This window comes from Balaenoptera borealis (assembly GCF_965194805.1).
Source record: "Balaenoptera borealis genome assembly, chromosome: 19".
In the NCBI taxonomy this organism is placed as follows: domain Eukaryota; kingdom Metazoa; phylum Chordata; class Mammalia; order Artiodactyla; family Balaenopteridae; genus Balaenoptera; species Balaenoptera borealis.
Window position 1 is genome coordinate 57,309,913 of NC_138878.1, and position 23,023 is coordinate 57,332,935.

General features: G+C 40.9%; 1 protein-coding gene across 2 annotated transcripts in view; it reads left to right on the plus strand.

The window, feature by feature from the left end:
• Positions 1–21,384, plus strand: part of LOC309616692 (cell adhesion molecule CEACAM1-like) — a 33,364-nt gene extending 11,980 nt beyond the window's left edge. The window contains exons 5-8 of one of the 2 annotated variants that reach the window (XM_082367554.1): positions 1,942–2,071; positions 2,793–2,845; positions 3,533–3,564; positions 4,584–21,384. In XM_082367554.1, the coding sequence (XP_082223680.1) occupies positions 1,942–2,071; positions 2,793–2,845; positions 3,533–3,564; positions 4,584–4,697 (329 nt within the window). In that variant the 3' untranslated portion in view covers positions 4,698–21,384. Of the gene's footprint in view, positions 1–1,941; positions 3,625–4,583 lie in introns of those variants that run through there. The other variant, XM_082367553.1, reaches the window with a different exon arrangement.
• Positions 21,385–23,023: the final 1,639 nt, after the last annotated feature.

Consider the following 23,023-nt stretch of genomic DNA (forward strand, 5'->3'; position numbering starts at 1 on the left):
GATGATGTTAGCTGTGGGTTTTTTATATATGGCCTTTATTATGTTGAGGTGGTTTCCTTCTTTTCCTAGTTTGAGTGTTTTCATCATGAAAGGTTAGTGGATTTTTGTCAAGTGTTTTTTATTGATTTAACCTCCTTACTTTATATGTCTATTCATAGTCTCTATTTCTTTGTGATTTTATCTTGGTAGCTTTCATGTTTCTAGGAATCTGTCCATTTTGTAGAAGTTATCCAATTTGTTGCCAAATGCTTATTCATAGTACTCATATTTCGTAGAATTGGTAGTAATGTTCCCACATTCATTTCTGATTTTAGTAATTTGAATCTTCTCTTCTTTTCTTAGTCAATCTAGTTAAAGATTTGTCAATTTTGTTAATATTTTTGAAGAACCAAATATTGGTTTTATTGATTCTCTCTACTGTTTTTCCATTCTCTAATTTATTTATCTCCATTCTAATTGTTATTGTTTCCTTCATTCTGCTAGCTTTGGTTTGTTTGGTTTTTTTCCTTGTTTTTTTTTTTTTTTCGTGTCCCTTAACTTGTAAATTTAGGTTGCTGATTTGAGATCTACTTTTTTAATGTAAGCATTTACAATTATAAATTCTTGCACAGGATTCTTGACTTCTCTGAGCCTCAGATTCCTCAACTGAAAATTGCAATAAAAGTACCTGCTTCATGGTTTTGTTTCAGATTTAATGTAATATTCAATTAAATCCACAGCAAAATACACACAAAGGAAAAATTTTCCAAAAATGTTAGCTACTATAATTACTACTATTATCATTAGGCTATGTGAAATTGGGTACTCCTAGAGTCAAGGACTACCTAACTCTAGATCCACCTCTTATTAGCCATATGACTTTGGGTTTTTCACTACTGGAAGCCTCAGATTTTCCATCTGTAAAATGGAAATAATGTCTATCTGACAGGGTTATTATATGAATTAAATGAGATACATGGGAAATATTATATATAGCACAGAATCTGGCACATAGTAAGTACATCATAACAATAGCTAACATTAGGATTAATTTTCAGTTTTGAGTTGAATGGTGAGGAAAACTGAAATAAAAAAGAACAAAGAGGCAAAAGGTAGGAAGGCATAACACAAAAGACCCATAGGAACATGTTACTGAGTAAATATGGAAGAGAGAAAAAAAGGAGTTGAGTGCAAAGTTTCATGTCTAGTATGTTAGTTTTCACCCCGTGAGATGCAGCCCAGATGGGATTAGACATACAAGACATTCATTGGGAAAAATGCCTGTGAAGGAAAGTGGGGCAGGAGTGGGAGGAGCCCGGGAGGGTCCTCAGACCATGATGCATATTGGATCCCTGAGAAGGAGAAAGGGAAGGAGGAAGTTTTAGGCTGCAGTGCAGTTCTAAGAGAGTGTCTGCAAATCTGGTGAGGAGTCCTTGAACTAAAGTCATCCATCACAAAAAAATCATTTCTCGCAGAATTGGGATTGATTTCATATTTCTGCTGGGAACCTGTGTGAAGGGTGGTCTCTGTGCAGAGGGGCAGTGAATTCAGAGGGCCTTCCATCAATAAATCCCCACCAAGACACCTAACAGGCACATATTCATGGCGGCCACACCTGGGCCACACCCAGAGAAAGATGTAATCATGAAAAGATGGGAAGCTATAACATAGAAAAATAACCATCAGCGCTTCTTCCATTTCCAAAGCCTTCAAAAATATCTGAGTGCAGAAAGGCTGCACTAGAATTGAGGCATGTCCAACCACCAACCTAGAAATACAGTCAGAGAGAAAAAAATTACAAAAATATAGTCGGCTAGTCACCTCACAGCAACCTTCCACAGAAATTTTATTCCTTGAAGGAACAAGTCGAGACTATTTCATATTGAGAGTTATTTTCCAGAGCAGCCCCCACTGTAAAATAATGTCACCTTCATTGACTCTTCGTTTTTCTTTCGATGACAGTTGATTCAACACAAGGAAGTTCTTCTGGCCTCTCAGGTGGTGCTATTGCCGGCATCGTGATTGCAGTCCTGGCTGGGATAGCTCTGACAAAAGCCTTGGTGTATTTTCTGTATCTCAGAAAAACTGCAGGGTATGATGCCTTTCCTCTTGTTCTGCTTTCTCCGAGGCTAACTGCCATGCTCGGGAGAGGGGAGGAGACTTCATCTCTGTCTCTGGCCTGGATCTGCTCCTCATGCTTCCTAAAGTCTTTCTTCTTGGCATTAATTCCTGTGGGTCTCTTCTTCCCTGGTCTTCATGCTTCCTGTGCCCTACTCTCTCTTGGACATAGTTATTCCCATCCCCATCTGGTTTAGAGGGGGCAGAACCAATTATGTTCCTCTGTCCCCAATCAGGGAAGCTAAGGTCCAAGAAGGAAAACTAATGAGGAAATGAAAGGAGAAGCAGGAGGAAGGGAGTCCTGTGCTCTGTCGACAACAGTAGCAGGAGGAGAGAGGGACAGGACAGGAAGAGAACCTAAGAAAAGCAGAAACAACCAAAGGCCTCCTGGGCAATAAATAAAGTGACAAAAAAACAGCATCTATCTATAAAAGGGGAAAGGTGTCAGGGTAGAAATAGAAGCAGTTGGCATGAATGGCCCTAAATGTGAACAGCCAGTAAGCAGGAGAGGAGTAAACACTAGAAGGGATGATAGGTAGATTGAAGAAGGAGGTCCTCAGAGGAAAGAGGACCAACCAAGGTACACATGAACATTGAGGAGCCCCAAGGAATCATGCTGACAGTGTCCTTCCTAATTCAAGCAGCAAAGACCCTGTGCCTGGGAATAGCAGTCACAGTGTCTGATATTTATTTAGGGCAAGTGACCAGCGAGACCTCATGGAGCACAAATCCTCAGACCACAACCAGAGTAAGTAAACCTGCTCACCTCGTGAGAGCTCGTACGTTCTACTATATACTCTGCCCTAGCAGGGAATCCTGGATTTCCAAGTGAATCCCTACCTTCTGAATTATTAGAGGGGATCTCAGTTTCCCAGTCTTACAACTGGCATAGGTCCTCACACCCTTCCTGCTGCAAAAGATTCCCCTGAGACACAGCTGGGGGAGAGACACTCACCCCTCCTAGGCCAGGCAAGTCAGGCAGGCCATGAGATGGACATGTTTCCAGGAGCCTTTTCCTCATCCTACCTCCTTCCCCCTCCTGCCTCTATTACGGATGCGGGCATCTCCTTTGGTGAGGCTTTCCCTGCCTTTGGTGCTCTGGGTACTGTGGGCCTCAATGCCCCTCCTTGCCGCTGGAGCCTGCGGCTGAGACACACACCTGGGCAAAACTCGGGCCTTGTGAACTGGAAGAAATCTTCAGAAGTGCACTGAGGCCTCTCCCCACCCCTCCTTGGTCTAATGCCCTGGGGTCTGGACCACAGACTGAGGGAAGCGAATTCCTTAAGTCTTAATCATGGGCCACCTTCCCACCCCACCCTCTCACCACTTGCCACCTCCTTCAGCTAGAAGTACAACAGCTTAGGAACACCACGTTCTGAGGCAATAAGTCAGTTCTGCATTTTCATGGGTTGATAACTCTCCTTTGTTTCCCTAGGTGAGGGCCACTCTGACAATTCACCTAACAAGGTAAGCACAGCCAGTTTCACTGGCTCCTTTTCTCATGGAAATATCTCTGTGTAGAATGGGTTATTCTTGAAGATACAAAAGTGACATCAAGTTTGGGTCAAAGTTCCTCACTTCAGCAACAAACGAAGTATTGCCCCCACCAGTCTACCTCACTGCAAGATGTGAACTTGAATCCTGGCTGGGACCTTGGGCTGGTAACTTAACCTCTTTGATCCCTGGCTTTTTCACGTGTAAAATGGACATGCTGCCTCCTTCAAAGAGAAGTTCAAGGAATTAAATGACATAACAAAGGTGAAGCACCTGACACAATGCCCAGCTCAAGGAAGGCACTAGATCATTCTCCCTCTTCTGCCTCCAATCTGACCCTGCTCTTACTATCAAATGATAATTTCCAATCTAATAGATCTGAGGTCTTAGTTCCTTTACTTTCTAATAATTGTACTGAATTTTTCTCATCTTAACCTTCAATAGAATATACATTTATATTGAAAAATGCTTCAATCATAAGTATATTTTAACAATGTGTAAGTTTCTACGAGTTGTACATACCTATGTAAACAGCGCCCAAATCATTTTAAAAAAATCAACCCCCCCAACAAACACACACAAAAAACGCTCCAGTTACTTCCCTCCAAAGAGTAATGGCTATCCTTATTTCCAGTGCATTAGATTAGTTTTACCTGATTATGCACTTACATAAATGAAAAATACAGTGTATACATGTGTCTGGCTTCTTTGATTCAAAATTGTTTTGTGAGAGTCATTCATATTGTTGTGTGCCTTTGTCGTTTATTTATTCTCATTGTCGTATCATCATATTCCATTGTAGCATTCCATAATCTATCTCTTCTAACGAACATTCAATAGGATGTTAGTAAGCAGAGAAAATGGGTAATAAAAGTACTTCTTTGAACTAAAAGTTTCAAAGTGGTGAAAGCATGTGGTGCTGAATCACACTGGACAAGGTGAGGGCCTGGCCTATGACACTGATTTAATTGACTGCTGTTCATTCCTTTCAGATTGACGAAGTTGCATATTCTGCCCTGAACTTCAATGCCCAGGAATCAAAGAAACCAACTTCAGCCTCCCCATCAGCCACAGAAACAGTTTATTCAGAAGTGAAAAATAAGTAATGCAACCAGTCCTGCTCGCTGCACTTATTCCAAGCTTCTCATCTCCATCCCTAGGAGATCCCTTTGCCCTCCAGGGAAAATGGGAGTAGTGTCTTTCCCCCCCCTTTCATCCCTAATGAGGCACATCCTGGCTGCCGGGTCACAGCCCCTTCCTTCACTGTCAGTAGATGAAAAGGTACATCCAGGAGGAGGTCTGTAGGAAACCCAACCTTCCTTGTCATTGAACTTTGGCAAAGCAGACCTTGGGAGAGAGTTGCCAGAACCTCCACGTCTCCCCATTTCCTGACCTAAACTGGTTTTAAACTTGCCTATTCAGAGCACACTCATTCCTTCCCACCCCAGTCCTTTCACATTGGAGTTTAACTTGAATTTGCCATAACCTGGAAAATTATGTCCTTGATCCACTGAAATGCATGTGCCAGAAAAGGAGAGGAAAAGGAAAAACTTCTGCTCTCTGAAGCCCGGTGTGAACCCACCATTCACAGGAAAACACATACATAACCAATTCTGAACTGGGAAATTCTATACCTTTGTCCACTTTCAGGGTCGTCTACCTGCAGGACCAGGGCTAAACAACTTACTACTTAGCTAGAATACCACCTAAACCTTTGAAAGCCTGTCTTCAGAGAACCTACTAGAAGCAACTAGAAAACAACTTCTCAAAGTCCATAAGTGAATCCTAATGGAAACTGCAAAAAATGCACATACTGTTTTAATAACTTTATGGGCTTCATTAAAGGAAATGCTCAGAGATGGAGGGATTATTGCTTTAGAGGACAATCAGCTCTTAACAGAGACAATCGGCTGGGATTTGGGAAAGGAATCAGAAAGTTACCCTGCAGAGATTATTTAAATAATGGTTAAAGAATGTACAGTTTGGGGTATTGAGTTTTTTCCCTCCTTCTGAGACATTCGCCATTTAAATTTTTGTAATTGTTTGCTTATGTGAAAGGGGTTATGTTTACTTAATTTGCTGTGTAAGCCAATCTGACTGCCTTAGGTGAAAGAAGCCACCAAAACCCCTCAAGTCCCTCTGGCCAGAAGCTCCTCAAGCCTTTTATGTCAGGGGCTCCAAAAAGAAGATAAGAAGAAGCAGTTTTCTACATTCATGGCCAGAAAGGGATCTCGCTCAGTTTCTAGGCATCTCAGACCAACCATCAGCACCGTTCTATTCTGTGCTTCTGCCTGTGCACGTTCCATCTGCCCCACTCACCTTCTCAGGAAACCTTGGCCTCTGCTAAGGTGTGTTTGGTTCTTGAGAAGCAGGAGCACCTGAAGGGGACGCGACCACCCACGCAGTTGGCATCGTTTACAACCTAGAACGCTGCACTGGTGCGGATGCTCCTTAGGACACAAGGGGAGGATTGTAACTCAGCTCTCGGCTCCGTGAAAGTCTCTGAAACTTGTCTTCTCCCATGGGGTCTCTGAGACCCAACGTGTCAGCATAAAAAGGAAGGGCAGGAGAAGGAGAGGCATGTCTACTTCCCACCCAGCCTCCTTCTGCATGGATGGAACCTCCTTGAGGCTGTTGAGAGAAAGGTTTCATTCCATATTCATTACTTGATCTAATGCTGTGTGGAACTGGCCCCCTCAAAGAGGGTTGGTTGGGAGTTCTCTGTACTCAGGAACCTCTTTCAGGGTTTTTTAACCCTGACACAGACTGTATATACCTCCCCCTCATCCACGCTATTCTGTGTAATTTAATTTTGCCTGGCTAAGGCCGCTTCTGAATTATTTGTAAAATTTGCTCTATATTTATAATAAAATTTATATATCAGGCATCAACATGCTGCCTCACAGTTGGTACTATTTTCTACAATGTTTTCTTTACAGGCAGAAGAAACAGAAATTGCTTAACAGGGAGTCAGTGTGAGCCTGTTTCTAAGTCCACATGGTATCTGATCTAGTGATCAGAGAATTCGCTAAATTCATTTGCACACCTGCTAACAAAGTGAGTCCATCTAGAGCAACAAGCCACAGCTCCAACCTGCCTGGAAGAAACTGCCTGTCTTCCTCTGGGACGGAAGATGATTTCGTGAGTAGATCTCCTGGCCTCTTTACTAGGGACAAATCACACTTCCCACGCAGATGGCTCCTGTGAATCAGATGCAGCGATACAGCTTTCACTCCAACAGTCTCCACGGCCTCAGGGGTATAGAAATCTCTCTAGCACCCTCCCTCCTCCTTGTACCCTGTTCCTTTCTTTCTGCCCCTCAGAGGGTCAGAGCTCTTCTAACCTGGATAACCTTCACTCCTTAATTAGCCTGTTATCATTTCCTGCACTTCCAAGCAATTGAAACGTGTGCTGTCTTTCTCCTTCCTCATGCCATGGTTTCTCCTGGCCCTCTGCAGTGCTGGCTCCCTTCCCAAGACCCCTGGAAGTGGCAGATTATCAGCACCCATCTCTCGGCCAATTCAAAGGTACTTTCACTGTCCTCACACTGTTCACTGTTACAGCATCTGAGACCACACACAACTTCTTCCTTCTGGACACTCTCCTCCTACCAGCCCCCCCGTGCATTGCACCCCGACGGCAGATTTCCTACTCAGACCTGCTTGTCTCGCTCCACACCACCCTCCTTCCACAGCTTCCATGACCTCTCTGCAGGTGGCTTCTTCATCTACATCTCTAGCCGGTTCTACTTCCCAGAACTCATGACACTCACATCGAAATACCTTCTGAAATTGCTCCCCATCTGAACTGGCTTTCCCCCACAGGTCACTCATTCCTCTCAGTGACGCCACTGCTTCCTCAGCCCTTGCTCTTTCGTTTTCTAGATTCAATACATCGTCGAAGCCTGTTGATTCCTTGTTTAACATCTCTCAGTTGTGTCATTCTCTCCACTCCCATACACCTAAATGACCCAGGCCCTCAACACCTCTGCTGGAAGTGCTGCTTCCAGCACTGAAGTTAGCGGAGTTAGCATCTCCCCACAACTGGGGCGCCTGCCGGCCACTGGTGGGGAACTCTGACCCCCAAGGAGACGGGAGGAACCCCAGAGTGAACCGGTAGGATGTAGGGGGACCGAGGGGGGAGGAGAAGTGAAGGCCAGACAAGATCAGCACCCCTGAGGCCGGGGAGATCAGGAGAGGCAGGTGGGAGGGACTCTCCGGGAAGAGCGGGAGAGGAGCGGAGGGCGTTTGCCCCGCCCACTTGGGCCCTGGGGAGCCTGCTGAGTTCGCAGGCGGATCCCCTGCCCTCCAAACCCCTCTCCAGGCCACGTGGGTCCTCGGGGGCATAGGAGGGAGATGGGGGACATCAGGAGAGGCAGGCAGGAGGGGCCCTCTGGGAGGAGCAGGAGATGAGCAGAGGGCGATTGCCCCGCCCACTCAAGCCCAGGAAGCCTGCTGGGCTCCCAGGTGAGGTCCCCCACCCTCTGATACCAGGGGTGGGGGGCACGCCTGGGCCCCTTCTGTTCTGTTGAGACTAAGCCCCACCCCCCCCACAGTCCCCAGGGCCTTTTCCAGCCCTATGGGTCCTAAGCATAGGCCCCGCCCACTGCCCAAACCTCACCCTTGCCTAGGTCCCGCCCTCCACAGCCAAGGCCTTTTCCCCCTTTGTTTTTTCTTTTTTTCTTTTCCCTCCTCTTCTTTTTTACTACTGTGGTACTGTTGCACCTTCTGGTTGTTGATTCATCTATATTTCTATATTTTTATTTTTATATTCTTTCTGACATATCTGTTATTTTCCTAGTCTAATTTTATTTTGTACTTTGCTATTGTTCTCTCTTTTTTTTTTTGCCAACCCCCCCACCCCAACCCCCCGCTGCTTGCAGGATCTTGGTTCACAAGCTGGGGGTCAGGCTGAAGCTCCTGTGGTGAGAGCTCCCTGTTGGAAGCCCTGGACTAACAGAGAACCTCAGAGCCCAGGCAATATTCATCAGAGTGAGGTTTCACGGAGGTCCTCATCTCAGCACCAAGACCCAGCTCTCCCCAACAGCCTACAAACTCCAGTGTTGGAAGCCTCAGGCCAAGCAACCAGTAAGACAAGAACACAATCCCACTCATTAAAAAAAAAAGAGAGACAGCAAAAAAATATGTCACAGATGAAGGAGCAAGGTAAAAACCTACAAGACCAAATAAATGAAGAGGAAATAGGCAATCTACCTGAAAAAGAATTCAGAGTAATGATAATAAAGACGATCCAGAATCTCGGAAATAGAATGGAAGCACGGATTGAAAAAATACAAGAAATGTTTAACAAAGATCTAGAAGAACTAAAGAACAAACAGAGATGAACAACACATTAAGTGAAATGAAAAATACACTAGAAGGAATAAATAACAGAATAACGGAGGCAGAAGAACGAATAAGTGAGCTGGAAGACAAAATGGTGGAAATAACTGCCGAGGAGCAGAATAAAGAAAAAAGAATGAAAAGAATTGAAGACAATCTCAGAGACCTCTGGGACAACACTAAATGCACCAACATTCGAATTATAGGGGTCCCAGACAAAGAAGAGTAAAAGAAAGGGTCTGAGAAAATATTTGAAGAGATCATAGTGGAAAACTTCCCTAACATGGGAAAGGTAATAGTCACCCAAGTCCAGGAAGCACAGAGAGTCCCATACAGGATAAACCCTAGGAGAAACACACCAAGATACATATTAATCAAACTAACAAAAATTAAATTCAAAGAAAAAATATTCAAAGCAGCAAGGGAAAAACAAAAAATAACATACAAAGGAATCCCCATAAGGTTATCAGCTGATTTTTCAGTGGAAACTCTGCAGGTCAGAAGGGAGTGGCAGGATATACTTAAAGTGATGAAAGAGAAAAATCTACAACCAAGGTTACTCTACCCAGCAAGGATCTCATTCAGATTCGATAGAGAAGTCAAAAGCTTTTCAAACAAACAAAAGCTAAGAGAATTCAGCACCACCAAACCAGCTTTACAACAATTGCTAAAGAAACTTCTCTAAGCAGGAAACACAAGAGAAGAAAAAGACCCACAAAAACAAACCCAAAACAATTAAGAAAATGGTAATAGGAACATACAAACTGATAATAACCTTGAATATAAATGGATTAAATGCCCCAACCAAAAGACACAGACTGGCTGAATGTATACAAAAATATGACCATTTATATGCTGTCTACAAGAGACCCACTTCAGACCTAGGGACACATACAGACTGAAAGTGAAGGGATGGAAAAAGATATTCCATGCAAATGTAAATCAAAAGAAAGCTGGAGTAGCAATACTCATATCAGATAAAATAGACTTTAAAATAAAGAAAGTTACAGGAGATAAGGAGGGACACTACATAATGATCAAAGGATCAATCCAAGAAGAAGATATAACAATTATAAATGTTTATGCACCCAACATAGGAGCACCTCAATACATAAGGCAAATGCTAACAACCATGAAAGGAGAAATAGATAGTAACACAATAATAGTAGGGGACTATAACACCCCACTTACACCAATGGACAGATCATCCAAACAGAAAATAAATAAGGAAACACAAGCCTTAAATGACACATTAGAACAGATGGACTTAATTGATATTTATAGGGCATTCCACCCAAAAGTGGCAGAATACACTTTCTTCTCAAGTGCACATGGAACATTCTCCAGGATAGATCATATCTTGGGGCACAAATCAAGCCTCGGAAAATTTAAGAAAATTGAAATCGTGTCAAGCATCTTTTCCGACCACAACCCTATGAGATTGGAAATCAATTACAGGAAAAAAACTGTAAAAAACACAAATACATGGAGGCTAAACAGTGCGCTACTAAATAACCAAGAGATCACTGAAGAAATCAAAGAAGAAATTAAAAAATACATAGAAACAAATGACAACAAAAACACGATGACCCAAAACCCATGGGACGCAGCGAAAGCAGTTCTATGAGGGAAGTTTACAGCAATTCAATCTCACGTCAAGAAACAAGAAAATCTCAAATAAAAAATCTAACCCTACACTTAAAACAACTAGAGAAAGAACAACGTAAATGAAATAGAAATAAATGAAATAGAAATGAAGAAAACTATAGCAAAGATCAATAAAACTAAAAGCTGGTTCTTTGAGAAGATAAACAAAATTGATAAACCCTTAGCCAGACTCATCAATGGGAGAGGATGCAAATCAATAAAATTAGAAATGAAAAAGGAGAAATCACAAATGACACTGCAGAAATATAAAGGATTATAAGAGACTACTACAAACAACTATATGCCAATAAAATGGACAACCATGAAGAAATGGACAAATTCTTCAAAAGGTACAATTTTCCAAGCCTGAACCTGGAAGAATTAGAAAATATAAACAGACCTACCACAAGTAGTGAAATTGAAACCATAATTTAAAATCTTCCAACAAACAAAAGTCCAGGACCAGACGGCTTCACAGGTGAATTCTATCAAACATTTAGAGAAGAGCTAACACTGATCCTTCTCAAACTCTTCCAAAAAATTGCAGAGGGAGAAATACTCCCAAATTCATTCTACGAAGCCACCATCACTCTGATACCAAAACCAGAAAAAGATATCACAAAAAAAGAAACTTATAGACCAATATCACTGATGAACATAGATGCAAAAATCCTGAACAAATACTAGCAAACAGAATCCAACAGCACATTAAAGGATCATACACCATGATCAAGTGGGATTTATCCCAGGGATGCAAGGATTCTTCAATATATGCAAATCAATCAATGTGATACACCACATTAACAAATTAAGGAATAAAAACCATATGATCATCTCAATAGATGCAGAAAAGCTTCTGACAAAATTCAACACCGATTTATGATAAAAACTCTCCAGAAAATGGGCATAGAGGGAACCTACCTCAACATAATAAAGGCCATATATGACAAACCCACAGCAAGCATCATACTCAGTGGTGAAAAACTGATCCACTAGGATCAGGAACAAGACAAGGATGTCCACTCTTGCTACTCTTATTCAACATAGTTTTGGAAGTCCTAACCACGGCAATCAGAGAAGAAAAAGAAATAAAAGGAATACAAATTGGAAAAGAAGAAGTAAAACTGTCACTGTTTGCCGATGACAGGATACTATACATAGAAAATCCTAAAGATGCCACCAGAAAACTACTATAACTAATCAATGAATTTGGTAAGGTTGCAGGATACAAAATTAATGCACAGAAATCTCTGGCATTCCTATACACCAACAATGAAAAATCAGAAAGAGAAATTAAGGAAACACTCCCATTTACCATTGCAACAAAAAGAATAAAATACCTAGGAATAAACCTGCCTAAGGAGGCAAAAGACTTGTACTCAGAAAACTATAAAACACTGATGAAAGAAATCAAAGATGACATAAACAGATGGAGAAATATACCATGTTCTTAGATTGGAAGAATCAATATTAGGAAAATGACTATACTGCCCAATGCAATCTACAGATTCAATGCAATTCCTATCAAACTACCAATGGCATTCTTCACAGAATTAGAACAAAAAATCTTACAATTCGTATGGAAACACAAAAGACCCCGAATAGCCAAAGCAATCTTGAGAAAGAAAAATGGAGTTGGAGGAATCAGGCTCCCTGACTTCAAACTATACCACAAAGGTACAGTAATCAAGACAGTATGGTACTGGTACAAAAACAGAAATACAGATCAATGGTACAGGATAGAATGCCCAGAGATAAACCCACACACATATGGGCACCTAATTTATGACAAAGGAGGCAAGAACATACAATAGAGAAAAGACAGCCTCTTCAATAAGTGGTGCTGGGAAAATTGGACAGCTACATGTAAAAGAATGAGATTAAAACACTACCTAACACCATACACAGAAATAAACTCCAAATGGATTAAAGCCTTAAATGTAAGAACAGACATTATAAAACTTTTAGAGGAAAACATAAGAAAAACATTCTTTGACATAAACCACAGCAAGATCTTTCTTGACCCATCTCCTAGCGTAACAGAAATATTAAAAAAAAATAAACAAATGGGACTTAATTAAACTTAAAAGCTTTTGCACAGCAAAGGAAACTATAAATAAGACAAAAGGACAACCTTCAGAATGGGAGAAAATATTTGCAAATGAAACAACAGACAAAGGATTAATCTCCAAAATATACAAACATCTCATGGAGCTCAATATTAAAAAAAAAAACAATCCAGTCAAAAAATGAGCAGAAGACCTAAATAGACATTTCACCAAGGAAGACATACAGATGGCCAAGAAGCACATAAAAAGATGCTCAACATCACTAATTATTAGAGAAATGCAAATCAAAACTACAATGAGGTATCACCTCACACCAGTCAGAATGGCCATTATCAAAAAAGCTAGAAACAATAAATGCTGGAAAGGGTGTGGTGAAAAGGGAACCCTCCTACACGTTGGTGGGAATGTAAATTGATACAACCACTATGGAAAACAGTATGGAGGTTCCTTAAAAAACTAAAAATAGAACTACCATATGACCCAGCAATCCCACTACTGGACATACACCCTGAGAAAACCATAATTCAAAAAGAGACACGCACCACAATGTTCACTGCAGCACTATTTACAATAGCCAGGACATGGAACCAACCTAAATGTCCATCGACAGATGAATGGGTAAAGAAGATGTGGCACATATATACAATGGAATATTACTCAGCCATAAAAAGAAACTAAATTGAGTTATTTGTAGTGAGGTGGGTGGACCTAGAGTCTGTCATACAGAGTGAAGTAAGTCAGAAAGAAAAACAAATACCGTATGCTAACGCATATATATGGAATCCAAAAAAAAGAAACAAGAAAAACAAATACCGTATGATAACGCATATATACGGAATCCAAAAAAGAAAAAAATGCCCCGCAACTAGGTTCATCAATCAACTGATGAACCTAGTTGCGGGGCAGGAATAAAGAGGTAGACAGAGAGAATGGACTTGATGCCATGGGGTGGGAGGGCGAAGCTGGGGCAAAGTGAGAGTAGCATCGACGTATATACACTACCGAATGTAAAATAGTTGGCTGGTGGGAAGCAGCAGCATAGCAGAGGGAGATTGGCTCGGTGCTTTGCGATGACCTAGAGGGGTGGGATAGGGAGGATGGGAGGGAGGCTCAAGAGGGAGGGGATATGGGGACATATGTATGCATATGGCTGATTCCCTTTGTTGTGCAACAGAAACTAACATGGTATTGTGAAGCAATTATACTCCAATAAAGATGTATTAAAAATAAAAATAAATAAATAAATGAAAGACTGATGATACCAAGTGTTGTTGAGGATGGGAAACAACGGGTATTCTTACAGACTGCTGGTAGAAACATAAAATGGCACAACTACTCTGGAAAAGAGTTTGGCATTGTCTTATACATTTAAATGCACTTATACAGTCCAGCAATGCAACACCCAGGTATTTACCCAAGAGAAATGAAAACAGATAACCACACAAAGAGTTATACATGAACGTTCATAGCAGCATTATTCATAATAGCCAAAAAGTGGAAACAACTCAAATATCCATCAACGTGTGCATGGATAAGCAGACTGGTATATCCATACAACGGAATATTAAATAGGAATTTTTAAAAAGGGGAGGGGGCACAAATGACTACTAATATAAGATGAATGCATTTCTAAAACATTTTGCTATGCAAAAGAAGCCAGACACAAAGGAGCACATGCTCTATGATGTCATCTTAATGAAGTTCAAAACTAAGCAATAGTAATTAATGGTGTTAGAATTCACCGTAGTGGGGTAGAATTAACTATAAAGGTGCACACAAGAGCTTTTTGGGCTGATGGAAAGATTCTACACCTCAGTTCAGGCGGTGATCACATGGGTGTGTACAGTTACCCAAAATCAAACTGTACACTTAAGATCTGTGTGCTTTTTAATGGATTTTAATTTTATCTGAATTTTTAAAAATAAAATAAACAAAGGAGCAGCTAATTCAACCTATCAAGTACAAAGCACCCGTATTAATTTTCTACTTTTGCAAAACAAATTACCACAAATTTAGTGGCTTAAAACAACACCCATTTTTTTAGCTCGCAAAATTCAGTTCCTTGAAGTTTTAAGACCGAGGTCCTCACTGTCCTGTTACAAACACTCTCAGCTACTACAGGACCTTTTCAGGTCCTAGGCATGAGGCCCCCTCTATCTCAGTGATGGAGAACATCCCTTAAATCCAATCCCTCTTACACTTCTAATCTCTCTGATTTCCCCTTCTGAGACCAGCTGGAAAAAACTGCCCGCTTTTAAAGGGCTCCTGTGATTACACTAAGCCCACTTAGATCATCTTTTTTGTTAAACTTAAACTCAGCTGATTAGTAACCCTATTTACATCTGCAAAATCCCTTTTGCCACATAAGGTAACACAATCACATGCATGATTACTCATCGTATATTCACAGTCCAGGGGTTAGGAGTAAATCTTGGGGTACTATCCTAGAATGCTGCCTACCACAGCACCATATGAAAGCTGATCATGCTCTCAGGGAGCTCCTTCAGGGTCCCTGTTCTGAAGAAATGGCAAAAAAGTCAAACAGGGTCGGTCCAAACTCAATTTGATATTACAAGAGACTAAAGACAAAAAACAGAGACAAGAAAGCAATGGCCCATTTCCTGCTAGCCTGTAAATCTGAGTCACAGGTGCATTCATTGCCCTCAAACCTTTAGTAATGTTCACAGGCACTGATAGGAGCTAGCACCGAAGTTAACCCCTAACTAAAGTTATCAGAAACCAAAAGTCATCCCAATAAACCAACCAAAAGTTACAGTAAGGCTGCACTAATTCAACCAGGACATTTTATAGACTTACGATGATTCATTTATTCAACATCATTTATTGAGGATGTACTATATGTCAAGCACTAAGCCACTTGCTGAGAACACATGATGATTATAAAATAAAGCCCTTATTTGGATTGTTATTCAAAAAATTCTACTGTAAAAAAAGGGGGAGACAAAAAAGAAATGAAGGAGTAACAAAAAATGGGAAGGGAAGGAAAGGGGAAAATTCTGAGGTAATTGCAGAAATTCAAATACTGAAAATTTTATGGTACTGAGGAAGTACTACTCTTTAGTGTGACAATGGTACTTTGATGATGTTTTTCAGAAAGCCCTTGTATTTTAGTAACACAACTGAAATATTTACAGATGATATGATATGATATCTGGGATTTGCTTCAAAACAATCCAGATTTGGAGAAGGGAGTATAGATGCAACAAGATTGGTCATGAAGGGGACTTCCCTGGTGGTCCAGTGACTAAGATTCTGCGCTCCCAATGCAGGGGGCCTGGGTTCAATCCCTGGTCAGGAAACTAGATCCCACATGCTGCAACTAAGAGTTCGCACGCTGCAACTAAAGATCCCACATGCTGCAACGAAGATCCCGCATGTGGCAATGAAGATCCCACATGCCTCAACTAAGACCCTACGCAGCCAAATAAATAAATAAGTATTTTTTTAAAAAGGTTGACCATGAAATGATAATTGCTGAAGCTGTGTGATGAGTACACATAGATTCATTGTATTATTAGCTTTACTTTTGCAACTATTTGAAATTTTCAAGACAAAAAATCCTTGCTCTCCAGAAGCTTATAACACAAGAGTCAGATATTCCAACAAATAGACTGCTAAGTAGTTTAACAAAATTTACACAAATTGCTAGTCCAGCTCTGAGGACAGTGACTGCCCTGGAATAGGCAGAAGGAGTCAGACAAGATGTCAAATGAGTGGCTCCCTTGATCAGAGTCTACAAGGAAGAGTCTTCCAGGCAGAAGGGCAGGCAAGCAGGTACAAAGGCATGCGGATGTGAAGCCACAGAGCTTCCACACACTCTTCGGATGACTTACTAGAGGCTATGTTACTTAAGAGCATATGTTCTAGAGCCAGACCAGCTGTGCTGGAGTGCCTGCTCCTGAGTCCCTACTGTGAGACCTCAGGCAAGCTGTCTGTCATGTCTCTGTGCCTCAGATTGTTCACGTTTAAAATGCAGATTATAACAATACCTACTTCACAGGGCTGTTGTCAGGAGTCAATGAGTTAAACCATGTGCAAAGAGTTAAGAAAAAAATGAGTGAAGAATAAACATTAGCTGTTAGTGATGGAAGTAGTATCCCAGCCCACAATACCACACATCTTGAAAATCTCATCTAATTTCTATTTGTTACTTATCTTCTTTGATTAGACTGTATATTTGCAAATTAGGGACTATGTCTATTGATCTCTACAGCCCAGAACGTAGCCTAAGGTCATGGCCATAACAGGCACCAATCAGGCAACTCTTCTTTCAGGCAGCAGGGCTGGGACCACCCAAAAGCTCTGTCTAGGCCCCTATTTATTCTTCTCTGGATTAGACCCTGAATTCTTACAGTTCTTTGGTTTCCTTTCATTTCCCTTCCTTGTTTGCACCTTGTCCCTTACTCTGCTCCAGAGATGTTCATTCACTAATGGTGCTCTCTGGTCCACCCCCTAGCAGGTGATCCAACGCTTCCTTTATCTCTCTCCCCACCGCTGTATTATCTAAACAGACACTGCAACACTTATTCTGCAACTAATAAAGGGTGAAAGGAGGATGAATTTATAGACCATTGGCCTCACACCTATTTGTGAGAAGTAGATGTCTCTGGAAAAGAGAAAAGCAAGTAAGATGGTAGCCAGAACATAAAGCCTTCACACATAGCCCCACTACTGAGGAGAACCCATAGACATATTAGTAATAATCAGCTAACACCTCACTAGGGTTTGGGGGTAGTCAGAAACTTCTGGGGAGGAGAGAGAGGCACAATGGGCCGGGAGTCCAGTTTTATGTTAATTTTTGCTGTGCAAAATAATTTCTTTCTCCCCCACTAGTAGACATCCTCAATTACCCTCCAAAGCAGAGACTTAGAGAGGAAGATCCAGAGTCTGAGAACTCAGAAGACACAAGACAACAGACATATAGACTCTAAAGATGAAGTATGAAGCTCAGATGCAGGTCTCTCTTGAATCGTAACTGTCTGTACAAAGTGCCCTCTGCCCTGAGCAGCAATCTGCGGCTGGAACATGATCCTTGTCTCCCCATGAGTGGGAAGTGCTGGTAGAACATTAACTAACTACCTGAGAGCAGAAGGAAATGGGGCTCTCTGAAGGGTCTCTCCCTACATATTCTCCCCAAGTTACCACTAAGAGTTGGACGATTCAAGGCCATGTCCCAGCCCTAGGATTTGATGGTTCTTTTCTTTTATAACGTTTGGGGAGGGATCACAGAGCAGAAATGGGACACTGGAAAGGACAGACTAAAAAGAACTGGGTAAGCATGCTTTGTTTAAAGGTCAAAGTCTTGTGAACCATGCCAACCTCCCTTCCCTGCCTGGGCTCTCTATGACGATGAGCCTTGCCCTGTGCTTTGAGTCCCACTGAACCTAGAACTCTTCTTGCTAGAGGACTAGAGAAGTCAAGGAAAAGGGGAACTGGGAACAGGAAGACAAAGGAAAAAAGCAGAGTGGCAGGACTCTTAAAATACTCAGTGTGATTATAAGGAAGTGAAACTGGTCTTCTTGTAGGGCTCAGACTAGTTTTGAGAGCAACTCTACATAAGTGACTAAAATATTTTGAGTAATGACAGAACTTTTGGAATAAAAAGGTAGCCAACTAGGACAACTACTTTTAAGGTACCCATACTTATTTGGATACGATATACTTGTAAAAGGAATCCTATAACTCACTTGAGTCTCATAACTTTGTCTTAACATAGGACTGAACAACAATTTGATACAACTAGGAGTTTAAGGAGAAAGGGAAGATTAGGGGGGGAAAAGGAGTGTAAATGGTGGCAGAGATTTGTAGATAAGGAAAAAGAAGACCCAAAGGAAAGAGTAATACAAAGGGAACAATAAATTCCAGAGATGTAAGCACTGTGTTAATTATGACTAAAATCAGCTAATAGACCCCCTTCCCCAGCTGAAGCTTTTCTGGGTAACACTGTCACCCAGCCCTGTGTCGTCCAGGATGAAATGAAGTAGGAGTGGAAATGGGCAGAAACAGACATTAAAGTCTCCCAATTCCATTTAAACCCAAGAAGGGCTTTATTACCCTACACTGGAGTGTTAGACTTTGTGCATTTTTTGGTTAGCTTACATTAGACAGAGAAATTTGTTTACGTCAATTCCTCAGTGATAAAGAATTGGTAAAGAATCAACCATGGGACACAGAGGCAACCTAGTCCCAGGGCAGAGTCTGTGTGGGGTGGTGGTGGCCATTGTTGGCGCTTACTCAAATAGTTCCGCAGAAGCAGCCCAGATCTCTGAGGGCAGCTACTCCACCACAGCTCACCCTGATACATGCTGAGATCCCACATAGGCCCCACCTGCCTTGCAGCGTGGTTCTACAACACAGCAGGGGTAGCAGAGGCTGGGGACAGTGACCAGCTGTGAGGGACAAAGAGGACTTGCAACCAAAGCTATGTCAGAGCAGAACCACAGGCGTCTGCATAGGCAGTGCATTGGACCTCTGTCTGTGGCCAATGCAAGCCAAGAGCTCACAAGAGCCCCACTTGCTTTGGCCCTCCCCTGCTCTGGGGCAGGGGTCTCAGTGTGGGGAGAGTGAAAAACATACACTTAAAGGGAACAGAGCCAGTTCAGGCCAACTCTCACAGCTTCTTCTCCAGCAACTTGGTATCAGACCCCACCTCCAATAGGGCAGTGATGGCCACTGAGCAGAGGGGAAGTCCCACCAGACACCGGGCTCCAGTTGTAGCCCCTCCATCTCCAGCCCCACACCCTACAAAGGTTATAGATACCAGCACACTCAGAGGCAAGACATGACTTATATCCATGTCAAATCCAGTTTTCCAACCAAAGGTACTGGGTACATGCAGTCTATAGAGGGATGCTCCCACACAAGAACACCATTTCAAGACCACAGTAGGTATCTATTTCACCTAAACTCATAGAGGTAGAGAAAGTTAAGCAAAATGAAAAGGCAGAGGAACTACTCTCAATTGAAAGAATAAGAGAAAACCCCTGAAAAACTAAATAAATCAGAAAGAAACAATTTATCAGATAAAGAATTCAAAGAATTGGTAATAAAAATGTTAACTGAATTAGAGAAAAGAATTGATGTACACAGTGAATACTTTAACAAGGAAGTAGAAAATATAAAAAAGACCTAATCAGAAATGAAGAATTCAATAGATGAAATTAAAAACACATTAGTAGGAATGAATAGCAGGGACTTCCCTGGTGGTACACTGGCTAACACTCCATGCTCCCAATGCAGGAGGCCCAGGTTCGATCCCTGGTCAGGGAACTAGATCTTATATGCCGCAACTAAGAGTTTGCATGCCACAACTAAAGATTCCGTATGCCACAACTAAAGATTCCACATGCCACAACTAAAGATCCCACATGCTGCAACAAAGATCCTGTGTACCACAACTAAGACCTGGCACAGCCAAATAAATAAATAAATAAATAAATAAAGGAATGAATAGCAGACTGATACCAAAGAACACATAAGTCATTTGGGAAATAAAATAAAGGAAATCACCCAATCAGAACAGCAAAAAGAAAAACAAATTTTGAGAAATGAAAACAATTTAAGAGATTTCTGGTATTACATTAAGGATACCAACATTCACGTTATAGGGATCCCAAAAAGAGAAGAGAGAGGGGGAAGGGGATCAAAAATGTATTTGAGAAAATTATGGCTGAAAATTCCCAAACCTGAAGAACAGTACAGATATCCAGGTACAAGAAGCACAGAGGGTGGCAAACAAGATGAACCCAAATAGATCCACATCAATACATATCATAATTAAAATGGCAAAAGTTAAAGATAAAGAGAGAACTCTAAAGGTAGCAAGAGAAAAACAAAGAGTCATATACAAGGGAATTCCCATAAGGCTATTAGCTAATTTATCTGCAGACACTTTGCAGGCCTGAAGGAATGGCACAATATTTTCAAAGTGCTGAAAGGGAAAAACCTACAACCTAGGATACTCTACTCAGAAAGATTACCATTTAGAATAGACAGAAAGATAAAGTATTTCTCAGATAAGCAAAAACTAAAAGAGTTCATCAATACTAAACTTACTCTAAAAGAAATTTTAAGGGTCTTCTCTAAGTGGAAAAGAAGTAAGAATCTATAGGAAAGGAAAAATCCCACTAGGAAAGGCAACTATATCATAAGGACTGAGGATCAATCACTTAAATAAGTCAGTACAGAGATTAAAAGACAAAAAAATTGTAAAAAGCAACTACAACTAGAATAAATAGTTAAGGGATAAGCATGAAGATGTAAAATATGACATCAAAAAACACAAAATGTTGGGGAGGGGAGTAAAACACTGTAGATCTTTAAGAATGTGTTTGAACTTAAATGACTACCAGATTGAAACAAATAGATATAGTTATAGGTTGACATTTGTGAACCCCATGGTAACCACAAATCAAAAACCTACAATAGGGCTTCCCTGGTGGCCCAGTGGTTGAGAATCTGCCTGCCAATGCAGGGGACACGGGTTCGAGCCCTGGTCTGGGAAGATCCCACATGCCACGGAGCAGCTAGGCCCATGAGCCACAACTCCTGAGCCTGCGCGTCTGGAGCTTGTGCTCCACAACAAGAGAGGCTGCAACAGTGAGAGGTCCGCACACCACGATGAAGAGTGGCCCCTGCTCACTGCAACTGGAGAAAGCCCACACACAGAAACGAGGACCCAACACAGCCAAAAATAAATAAATAAATAAATAAATCAGTCAGGCAGTCTGACTCCAGGCAGTCTAAATTAAAAAAAAAAAAAAGCCTACAATAATACACAAAAACTAAAAAGAAAGGAACACAAGCATACTACTAAAGAAAATCATCACACTACAAGTGAAGAAACAAAAAGAATAAATGAACAGAGAACTACAAAAACAACCAGAAAACGAGTAGTAAAATGGTAATAAGTACATACCTATCAATAATTACTTTAAATGTCAAATGGACTAAATGCTCCAATCAAAAGATATAGAGTGGCTGATTGGATTTTAAAAAAAAAAAAAGACCTGTCTATATGTTGCCTACTAGAGATAGACTTCAGAGCTAAAGGCCCACACAGACTGAAAGTGAGGGGATACTAATGTAAATGATTAGAAAGTGGGGGTAGCAATACTCATATCAGACAAAACAGATTTTAAAAGAAAGGCTATAACAAAACACAAACAAGGGCACTATATAATGATAAAGGGATCAATACAAGAGGAGGATATTACACTCATTAACATATATGTATGCAATACAGGAGCACCTAGACATATAAAGCAAAAACTAACATACATAAAAAGAGGAATTGACAATAAAACAATAATAATAGGAGACTGTAACACCCCATACATCAATGGACAGATCATCCAGACAGAAAATCAATAAGGCAATAGTGGTCTTTTTTTCCTTTTTTTGGCCATGCCCTGAAACATGTGGAATCTTAGCTCCCTGACCAGGGATTGAACCCATGCCCCCTGCACTGGGAACGTGGAGTCTTAACCATTTGACCACCAGGGAAGTCCCAATAGTGGTCTTAAGTGACACAATAGTCCAGTCGGACTTAATAGATATCTACAGGACATTCTATCCAAAACCAGCAGAATATACATTATTTTCAAGTGCACATGGAATGTTCTCCAGGATAGATCACATGCTAGATCACAAAACAAGTTTCAACAAATTTAAGAGGATAGAATTGATATCAAGCATTTTTTCCACCACAATGGTATGAAACTAGAAATCAATTACAGAAAAAAAAATGTGAAAAGAACAAACACGTATAAACAAGCTACTAAGAAACCAATGGACCAAAAGAATTTGAAAAATAATAGATACATGTATATGTATAAGGAAATCACTTTGTTGTACAACTGAAACTAACATAACATTGTTAATCAACTATCCTCCAAAATAAAATTAAAAGTTTAAAAAAAACAATGGGACAATGAGAAATAAAAGAGGAAATGAGAAAATACCTTGAGACAAATGAAAATGGAATCACAACTATCCAAAATCTATGGAATGCAGAAAAAGAAGTTCAAAGAGAGAGTTTATAGTGATGCAGGCCTTCCTGAAGAAACGAGAAAAATCGCAAATAAGCAACCTAACCTACCACCAAAAGGAATTAGAAAAAGAAGAACAAACAAAGCCCAAAGTCAGCAGAAGGAAGGAAATAGTAAAGATCAGACAGGAAATAAATAAAATAGAGACCCTGCCATAATAGAAAAGATAAAGTAAGCCAAGAGCTGGGGCTTTTTTTAAAATAAATAAAATTGATAAAAATTTAGCCATGCTCACCAAGAAGAAAAGAGAGAGAAGCAAAATTAACAAAATAAGAAATGAAAGAGGAGAAATAACAATTGACAC